General features: G+C 61.6%; 1 protein-coding gene and 1 long non-coding RNA gene across 2 annotated transcripts; both read left to right on the plus strand.

Moving 5' to 3' along the window:
- The first annotated feature begins 4661 nt into the window (after window positions 1-4661).
- On the plus strand, window positions 4662-5579 carry LOC113992893. Its single transcript, XR_003542398.2, has 3 exons — window positions 4662-4849; window positions 4948-4986; window positions 5341-5579. It is a non-coding gene; the product is annotated as an uncharacterized LOC113992893 (long non-coding RNA).
- A 1457-nt stretch (window positions 5580-7036) lies between these two features.
- Window positions 7037-9346, plus strand: LOC113992892 (class II histocompatibility antigen, B-L beta chain-like). The gene is made up of 5 exons (XM_039388211.1): window positions 7037-7121; window positions 7641-7910; window positions 8492-8773; window positions 9042-9148; window positions 9263-9346. The coding sequence occupies exons 1-5, from the start codon at window positions 7037-7039 to the stop codon at window positions 9269-9271; spliced, it is 753 nt and encodes a 250-aa protein (XP_039244145.1). The 3' UTR covers window positions 9272-9346.
- Window positions 9347-9993: the final 647 nt, after the last annotated feature.

Consider the following 9993-nt stretch of genomic DNA (forward strand, 5'->3'; position numbering starts at 1 on the left):
TCTGTTTTCCCCATTCCCAGTTCTTGGTGTTCCCATTCCCATTCCAGCTGTCTCCATTCCCATTCCTATTGTCCCCATTCCCATTCCAGGTGTTCCCATCCCACCTCTGTTTTCCCTATTCCCATTTCAGGTGTCTCCATTCCCATTCCTGGCCTCCGCATTCCCATTCCTGGTTTCCCCAGTCTGCTCCCAATATTCCCATTCCCATTTCAGGTGTTCTGACTCCCATTCCACGAATTCCCAGTCCCATTCCTGGTATCCCCAACCTGCTCCCAATGTTCCCATTCCCATTCCCAATGTTCCCATTCCCAGCCCAGGTGTCCTCATTCCCATTCCTGATGTCCCCATTCCCATGCCAGGTGGCCCCATTCCCATTCTAGGTGTTCCTATTCCCATTCCAGAGTTTCCCATCCCATTCCAGATGTCTCCATTCCCATTCCAGTTGTTCCCATTCCCATTCCAGGTGTTCCCATCCCAGTTCCTGGTGTCCCCATTCCCATTCCTGGTGTCCCTAACTTGCTCCCAGTGTCTCCATCGCTCTCTCCGGTGTCCCCATTCCCAATCCAGGAGCCCCCATTCCCAGTTCCTGATGTCTCCATTCCCATTCCTGTTCTTCCCAGTCTGCTCCCAATGTTCCCATTCCCATTCCAGGTGTCCCCATTCCCATTCCCCTGTCCCCATTCTTATTCCCGGTTCCCAGGGAGGAAGTGCCGGATGCTGGAGGAGGAGCCAGAATTTATTACCCAAAGCACGAGATTTTCATACCAAAATTAACCCCCGGTGATGTCACCGCTGTCCCTGTGATGTCACCGCTCTCTATGTGATGTCACCGCTGTGCCTGTGATGTCACCAATGTCCCTGTGATGTCACCAATGTCCATGTGATGTCATCAATATCCCCGTGATGTCACCGCTGTCATTTCCCCTGCTGGTTTACCTTAAAACCAGCACACCAGGTCTGTGCCCAACGGGGGTCCCTGTGGATCATCCAACGCGGGTCCTCCCATGGTTGATGGAGTTGGAGCAGCGGCCGAAGCTCTTCCCGCAGTCGGGGCACTCGGGGCTTCCATTACTGGTGGGTCCGTGGGTGGGAGGTCAAGGAAGAGCTCTGCCTGAAGCTCTTCCCACACTCCCCACAGTGGAAGGGCCTCTCCCTGATGTGGAGGCGACGGTGGGTGTAGAGGGTGGAGCTGTCCCACATTCCCTACACGTGTAGGGCTGTTCCCCAGTGTGGATGTGCTGGTGGCTGAGCAGCTTGGGGCTTGTGCTGAAGCTCTTCCCACATTCCGAGCACTTGTAGGGCCATTCCCTGGTGTGGATGCAACGGTGTTTGCAAAGGCTGGAGCTGTCCCTGAAGCTCTTCCCACACTCCGCACACGTGTAGGGCCTTCCCCACTGTGGATCATCTGGTGTCGGAGCAGGTTGGAGCTCTGATTGAAGCTCTTCCCACATTCTCCACAGGTGTAGGGCCTTTCCCCACTGTGGATCATCTGGTGTTGGAGCAGGTGGGAGCTCTGATTGAAGCTCTTCCCACATTCCCTACACGTGTAGGGCCGTTCCCCACTGTGGATCATCTGGTGTCGGAGTAGGTGGGAGAGGAGGGTGAAGCTCTTCCCACACTCTCCACACGTGTAGGGCCGTTCCCCAGTGTGGATGCGACGGTGGGTGCGGAGGGTGGAGCTCTGCCTGAAGCTCTTCCCACACTCCCCACATGTGTAGGACCTTTCCCCACTGTGGATCATCTGGTGGCTGAGGAGGTGGGAGCTCCGTTTGAAGCTCTTCCCACACGCCCCACACGTGTACGGCCGTTCCCCACTGTGGATGCGCTGGTGCCTCAGGAGGTCGGATCTCTTGCTGAAGCTCTTCCCACATTCCAAACACCTGAAGGGCTTTTCCCTGCTGGGAGGCTGCTCAGGGACCACCAGCTCGCAGCTCCGCCTCAAGCTCCGGCCACCTTCCCGGCACACGCTGGCTCTTTCCTCCTCACAGCCCCCTGGGCTGGCTTTGCAGCCCCTCCTGCGGGGGCATCTCCGGCCCTTTTCCTCCCCGCTGCCTTCCTGCACCGGGGAGCCCTTCAAAACGGCCTCTCCCACCAGGCTCTGCCGCCGGGATTTGTCCTCCGCGCTCTCCGGCCTCACCTCGGGGCCTGGGGCAAGAAGCAACAAGGACACGCAGGGGATTTACCTTCGGACCACAGGGAAGCCCAAGGACATCCCCCCAACTCCGGCCCCGGCAGGACGGCCACAAAAGACCGACCCAAAGGGGCACTGACTTCCTCCTCACCTGCCTGGGGGGCCCGCGGCATCTTCCTCTTCCTCGCAGCCTCCTCCTCCATCCGACCAAGCTTTGGGAAGCAGAAATCCTGCTGGGGGGTAAAACAAGGGGTGAGCGCGTTGTCTTGGGGGTTTCTCCTGCCCAAGTCCAGCTCTAGGACTCATTGCACATCCTGTGCCCATAAAACCCTCCAAAACACCAAGATTTAGACCAGAAAAAAAGAAAACAACAAGATTTGGGTAAAAAAACCCTCACAAACTCCCCGTAAATTTGCAAAAGATCAAGAGTCAGCAAAAAAAATACTCCAAAATATGAACATTCAGCGCAAAAAAACCCTCCCAGAAGTTCCCCCTCTCTGCTCTCTGCACCTTTACCTTCTGGGCTCTCCCCTCTCTGGGCTGCTGGGGGTCCCGTTTAGGGATGCCGGGGCTTTTGGGGGTCCCAGGGGTCCCTTCTCCCCTCACTCTCTGCTTCAGGGGGCCGGGTTCCCAGACGTTCCCCCTCTCCCCCTTCTCCACTTTCTTGGCCCGGGGATCCCAGGGGTCCCCACTACCCAGGCTCCCCCTTCTCCGGGACCCCCCTTGCAGCCTCCCGGGGCTCCTCCCTCTCCCTGCTCCCCCCTCCAGCCTGCCGGGGGTCCCCCAGCTCCGCCATCGCCCCGCTCCACTCTCCACACTCCGGGGCTCCCGCCCTTCCTCCCCCCACCCCCGGCTCTCCCGAGGGCTCCCCAAACCCGCTGCCTCGGCTCCCTCCGGCTCCCCCGGACCAGCCCCCCCCGCCCACACCGGGCTCACAATGGAGCCGCCGGGGCCTGACCCACCAACACCAACCCCCAACAAGGGGGGGACCCGCAGCCCCCCGACCACCCACGGGGCTCTGCCCACAACCCACCCCGACACCGCCCCAAAACACCCACCGGGGACCCCCAACAGCCCCCCGGCACACAGCCCCGCACAAGGGCCGCCTGTGCCCGAGCCAACAAAACGCCCCCACAGCCGGGGGGACACCAGAGGCTGCCCCGGGGCAACGAGAGCAGGGAGCGGATCGGGCCCCGCACACGTGGCCGGGCTCTTGGGTCAGCCGGCCGGGATCGGCAACCAACAGCACGGCCCCGACCGCCGGGGAGGGGAGAAAAACAAGGGGTGAGAGCATTGCCTTGGGAGTTTCTCCTGCCCAAGCCCATCCCTAGAATGCACAGGGCATCTTGTGTCCATAAAAACCCCCAAAACACCAACATTCAGCCAAAAAACCCCTCCCAGGAGTTCCCCCTCTCTGCTCTCTGGGGTTAGGGGGGTCCCCCTGTCTGGCCTGATGGCACTTCTGCCTGCATTGGGGGTCCCCCTTCTCCAGGCTACCAGAGGTCCCGCGGCTCCAGGGGGTTCCCACTCGCCGGGGTCCCCTTGAGTGTTGCCAGGGGGGTCCCAGGGCTCACTTCTCCCCACTCTGCCTCCCGGGGCCGGCCGGCCCTCCTCTCTCGCCTCCCACCCTCGCAACCCTCTTGGCGCTCTCGGCTCCCACCCCGCCTCAAGGCCCCCCCTCCTCTCCACACTCCAAGGCCTTCCCCCTCTCCGGGACCCCCGCTTAAGGGGCCCGGCGCTCCCTCTCTGCTCCCCCCCTCCAGCATTCCGGGGGTCCCCCAGCTCCGGGATCGCCCCTCTCCGCTCTCCCCACTCCGCGGCTACCGGGGTTCCCCCCCGGCTCTCACGGGGGCCCCCAAACCGCTCTCGCCCCCCCGCCATTGCCGAGCCACCGCCAGGACCTTTGGGCTGCTCTTCTTTGTGCTCCCGCTCGGCTCCTCCCTCGACTGGGCCGCCGCTTTTGGCGGGTTTCCTCCTCCAGGATCCGCCTCCTGCAGCCCTTCCCCCCCTGGCCCAGCCCCCTTGGGCCCCCTTGGGCCCCCCTTGGGCCCCCCTTGAGCCTTCCTTGCCCAATAAGTCTGATTATACAGACAAGCAATTGGTTTTAATCCACAAAACCCAAATGTATAACCCAGCACCCTGGGCCATGAACAAAGTGCTGTTCCTTGGGCCCCCCCAAAGTCCAAAGTAAAGGGAGAGGGGAAAAAAAACCTACTGGTGAGAGAGTTGTTGCAGTCTGGTCAAAAGTGGTGGTTGCAGTCCAGTTGAGGGGGGTGGTCTCAGGCTGGTTGAGAGCGGTGAGCTGCAGTCCTCCTCTGGATCCCACCAGTGGTAAAAAGGTTCCGAAACTCCAGGTTTATATATTCTCCAGTTCAGGCAGGAATGCCCAGTCCTCCCCTCACAGCGGGCAATTCCATAAAAGGATGCTTAGTTCTTCCCTCAGAGTGGGGAATTCCATAAAAGGCTATGAGGATGCTCAGTCCATAAAAGGCTATGAGGGTCAGTCCATCTCAGGACATCCCCCCCACCTCGCAGGCCTCTCCTGACAACAGTTCCTGGGAAAATGGCATGGAAGGCCAGAGAATCCACAGTTTTGGGCTACACCCATCCAGTGAGGAATCGGTCCCAGCTGTTCTAACTAGGACACTGTGTCCCTCATCGCTGCCATCATCATCATCATCGGCCTCCTGGGAGTCGGTGTCTGGAAGCTCCGATCCGGTAACTCCCGGGATGGGGGTCGGGAAGGGGCACGGATCCGCCCGGCAGCATTCCGGGGATCCTGTGCCACGGGTGCTGATCCCGCTTTCTTTCCATAGGGAAGAGGGAGGGGAATGGATACGACCCCGCGCCCACCAGTGAGTCCCAGCAACGTGTGTGGATCCAGATCCTCTGGGCAGGGATCCCAGGATGGATGCCGGGATTCCAGAGGGGAATGGGGGCCTAATGGCTGGAGCGGGATTGGAAGGGGATTCCAGCTCAGGGCAGGATTCCAGAGTGGGATCAGGTGGAATTGTGGACTGGGATCAGGGCTGGATTCTGGAGTGGGATTGGGGTGGGATGGATGGAGTGGGATTGGGGTGGGATGGACAGAGCAGGATCAAGTGGAATTCCGGAGCAGTTCCTACTCTCCCTGGGCTCCACAGCCAGATCCATCCCCTGGGATGGGAACAGGGACATGGTGACTCCTTTCCCCGCTCTCATCCCACCAGGAATCACAGCCTGAGCAATCCTGGAGCTGGATCCGCCCCTTCCCTCTCCTTGTGGAAAGGCAGGAGCTGCTGGCAGAGCTCATCCCGCTGCTCCCACCCACCCCGGCCCCCCTGTGGCTCTTCCCGATGGATCAACTTCCTGCTTTTTCCCGTGTGAAACCCAGGACCACAATTATTCCTGAGGCTTTAATTTGGGTGTGAAAATCTCCTGCTTTGGGTAATAAATCCTGGCTCCCTCCTCCGGCATCCGGCAGTTCCTCTGTGGGAACCAGGAATAGGAATGGGGACAGGGGGGAATGGGATGGGGACATTGGGGACAGGGATGGGGACACTGGGAGCAGGTTGGCACAGCAGGAAGTGGGAATGGGGAGAGGGATGGGAACCCCAGGAATGGGAATGGGGACAGGGATGGGAATGGGGAGAGGGATGGGAAACCCAGGAATGGGAATGGGGAGAGGGATGGGAACCTCAGGAATGGGAATGGGGACAGGGATGGAAACGTGTCTCTCCAGGAGTTGGTTCAATACAAAGGTCGGTCCCTGGCTCGAGGCCACGGGAAGCCCCTTCTTTGGGAATGTCTGGGAAGCAGGTGTCAGAGGTTTGAAAAGAGGTGTTGGAATTGTTTCCCAGTGTCCCCCCCATTGCCATCTGTGTCTCCCGGGATGGGGTGGGTTGGAGCGGAGCCGCAGGCGCTGGGCAGGGGCAGTGGGGGGAGGGCGGCTCTCGGGGACACCGCGGTGGCCGCGGGGAGGGCGGGGGGTCCTTTGTTCGGGGGCTTTTGGGGTTTGTCCGGGACCGGACAGAGCGGGAGCTGGTTTTGGCCACCTTGTTCTCTTTTCCTGAGAGGAAGTTTTTTCCCCATGGGACACCTCGTGGAGAACGACAGAGAGAGAGAGAGAGAGAGAGAGAGAAAGAGAGAGAGAGAGAGAGAGAGCCCGACCCATCTGGGAGCGAGGTGTTCTGCTTTGGGGACTGCCCCTGGGAAAAGGGACTCCTTCACTGCTGGCTGCGAGCACACGGGGCTGCGAGAGCTTTGAACTGCCGGGACAGTTTCTCCCCCCCACCTGGGGATTTGGGACTTTGTTTGGTTTCTTCTCAAAGTTTTTGGTTGTGCCATTTGTTGTTTATTCAGATTTTGTTAATAAAAAGCTGTTTCTTTTCCTTTTCCACACTTCCACCTGAAGTCTCTTAATTTCTAAGTTGTAATCTTGTTGAACTAAGACCCAGTACAACCAAAAATGCCGGGAAAAGGGGGATTGGGCATCCTCAGTCCCCCATCTCCCTCTTGTTTGGGGCAACTCTGAGCTCCGGGACAATTTATCCTCTGTTTGAGGTTCCCCTGATCTGTGGGAGCCCTGGGTGGCTGGTTTGGGGTTGCCCTGAGCTTTGGGAGCCCTGGCTGGGCATTTTTGGTGGGCCCTGAGCTCCCCCCTCCCCCGCAGCCCACGGACCCCCCCGAACCCCCCAGCCCCGGGGCTGCCGCGGGGGCCCCCAACGGCCCTCAGCCAATCCCAAAGCGCCCACGCCGCCCGCGCCCAATCCCAGCGCGCCGCGCTGATGACTCATCAGTCGCCGGGAAGACGCCTCGAAAAAAGGGCCCCAACTGCGCCCTCAGCCAAGCCCAGCGCGCCCCAAACCCCCCAAACCGGCGCCGCCCGGCTGGTTTGGGGCTGTCAGCAGCTGTCCGGCGCTGGGCATGGAGCGTGTGCGGGGAGCTGGGGCCGTGCTGGCGGTGCTGGTGGTGCTGGGAGCCCCCCCGGCTGCGGGCAAGGAGCTGTCGGGTGAGCGGGGGGGGGCGGGCAGGGGGGTCGGGTGTGAAAGGGGGGAAAGAGGGGAGAAAAGAGGGTGTGGGAGCCCCAGAAGTGAGTGGGAGGGGGGTTGGAAGGCCCAGACTGAGTGGGAGAGGTATGGGAACCCGAAAGTGAGGGAGGGGGTGGGGTCTGAGGATTGGGGGAACGGTGGGAAAGGGGTGGGAGAGGGAGGCAAGGGGGTGTGGGAGAGCAGACAGAGGGATGCCATGGGGGTCCCTGGGTGTCCCTTGAGCCCTGAATCGGTTCCCTGGGGCTCTGTGGGGGTCGGATCCGCACTGGAGGTGGGTCCCTCAATCCCCCTGTCCATCCTCAGGGGGCTGATGGGGGGGTTCCCCCCCAGCCAAGAGCCGGTGCTGGGGCGTCCGTGGGGCAGAGGGGGGTGGGAAAGGAGGGTTCGGGGTGGCCCCCTGAGCTCCCAACCTGCTGGGGGGGGCTGAGGGATGATGGGTGGGGACGGGGCACCCCCTGTCCTGTGTCCTGCACACCCAGGGGTGTTCCAGCACATGGCAAAGTGCGAGTGTTACTTCATCAACGGCACCGAGCAGGTGAGGTTTGTGCAGAGGTTCGTCTACAACCGGGAGCAGTTCATGCACTTTGACAGCGATGTGGGGGTGTTTGTCGGGGACACCCCGTATGGGGAGATCCTGGCCAGGTACGGGAACCGGAACCAAGAATGGATGGAGTACATACGGGCTAGGGTGGACAGGCACTGCCGGCACAACTACAAGCTGTTCAGCTCGTTCAGCGTGGAGAGGAGAGGTGAGCGTTGGACAGAGCGGGTCCCCTCGGCCCCTGCCTAGAGCCCTTCAAACTCTCCCTGAGAATCACCCCAGACCCCTCAGCACTCCCTGTGCCCGTCCTGTGGCATTTTGCCCCCTCCCAGTCCATCCCAGTCCATCCCAGTCTCTCCCAGTGCCCCCCCCCGTCTCCACCCCGCTGGGGCCACCGAGCTCACGCCCCTCAGCCAATCCCAGCGCGTCTCTCTGATGACGCTCCAGTTGCCAGGCAGACCCAAAACGAAGAGTTCCCTCACCACGACTCAGCCTCCCAGTCCCGATCGCTTCCTTCCCAGTCCAGACGAGACATTCCCAGTCCCTCTCAATCCACTCCCAGACACTCTCAGTCCATTCCAAGTCGTTCTCACTTCACTCCCACATCTCCCAACTCTCTCCCCAGTGCCCCCCAGCCCATGCCCTTCTCCCCCGCTCTATTCCCAGTCCCTCCCACTACCATCCCAGTCCCTCCCAGTGCCATCCAAATCCCTACCAACGCCCTCCAAGCCCTCTGCCCTCCCTCCCAGTGCCCCCAGCTCAGCCCAGTGTCTCTCCTGTCCCTCCCAGTGCCCCCCAGCGTGTCCATCTCGCTGGTGCTGTCGAGCTCCCAGCCCGGCCCCGGCCGCCTGCTCTGCTCCGGGATGGATTTCTACCCTGCACCGGTGCAGGTGAGGTGGTTCCAGGATGGGCAGGAGGTGCTGGAGGACGTGTTTTCCACCAACGTGGTCCCCAACGGGGACTGGAGCTACCAGGTGCTGGTGCTGCTGGAAATCCCCCCCCGGCGCGGGGTCACCTACAGCTGCCAGGTGGAGCACGTCAGCCTGGAGCACCCCCTCAGCCGGCACTGGGGTACGGCCCGGCCCCCCCAGCACCGGGGGGGCAACTGGGGGCGACCGGGAGGGAGTTTGGTGGGTGCTGGGGGTGATGGGAGGGGGGTTGGAGGGTCCTCAAGGGGCCGGGAGGGGCCGGGTGGGATCCCTGGCAGGGCTGGGAAGGGACTGGCAGGAGGTTTGAGGGACCCCCGGGTGGGCTGGGGGAGAGCGGGCCGGGCTCTGTGGGGTGCCGGGGGGTGCGTGGGAGGAGGTTTTGGGGGTGCTGACCCCCCCGGCTCCCCCAGAGATGCCACCGGACACCGTCCGCAGCAAGATCCTGGTGGGGGTCGGGGGCTTCGTCTTGGGCTTGGTCTTCCTGGCGCTGGGGCTCGGCTTCTACCTGCGGGAGAAGGTAAAGGGGGGTCCCCAAAGGGGGGGCGTGGTCCCCCCCTTGCTCTCCCACAGCCTCTGGGCCCCCCCTGCTCCCCCAGCCCCTTTGCTCTCACCCCCTTTTCTCTCCCCACAGAGCTCCTGAGCCACCGGCGGCCGCAGCCCCTCCCCGTGGCCTCGGGCCCAGCCGGGACCCTCCAAACCCTGCGCTCATTTGGGGGGGTCGCCTGTCCCCCCCTTCCCTGCATTTCTTCCCACACTAACCAGCTGTTCCCAGTGTTCCCAGTAAAGCTTCTCAGTGCTGTGCAGTCCTGGGTGTTGGGGAGAAGTGGGGTGGCTCCAAGAATCCTGGGAACGGGGGGGTTTGGGCACTGCCAGACATTAAAAATCCTGGAGAAAAGTGATTTGGGCACATCCAGAGACCAAAATATTGAAAAAGAGGGCTTGGGCGCTCTCAGACCCTAAAACTCCTGGAAACAGGGGGGTTTGGGTACTCCCAGGATCCCAAAATCCTGGGAACTGGGGGTTATTGGGCACCCGTGACCACCAAGAACCTCATTCCAACGTATCCAGGACACCCATAACCCCATCCCCAAAAATCCGGGAACCCCCAAAACACACCTTGGACCCCCCAAGGCCCGGGCGAGGTCAGCAGCAGCAGCAGCCAATGGGAGCGAGCGCTGTTGTTTCGTCATCAGTTGCCGGGTAGACGAGTCCCGAACTGAGCCCCGATCGGGCTCAGCCAATCAGAGACCGCCCTGAGCTCGTCTTTGGCTCAACGGGGGCACTCCCAGACTCCCAAAATCCTGGACGAAGGTGGGTTTGGACACATCCGGAGCCTAAAAATCCTGGGAAGGGAGGTTTTGG

Source organism: Pipra filicauda, unplaced genomic scaffold (assembly GCF_003945595.2).
Source record: "Pipra filicauda isolate LSUMZ 115617 unplaced genomic scaffold, ASM394559v2 scaffold623_size210332_pilon, whole genome shotgun sequence".
In the NCBI taxonomy this organism is placed as follows: Eukaryota; Metazoa; Chordata; class Aves; order Passeriformes; family Pipridae; genus Pipra; species Pipra filicauda.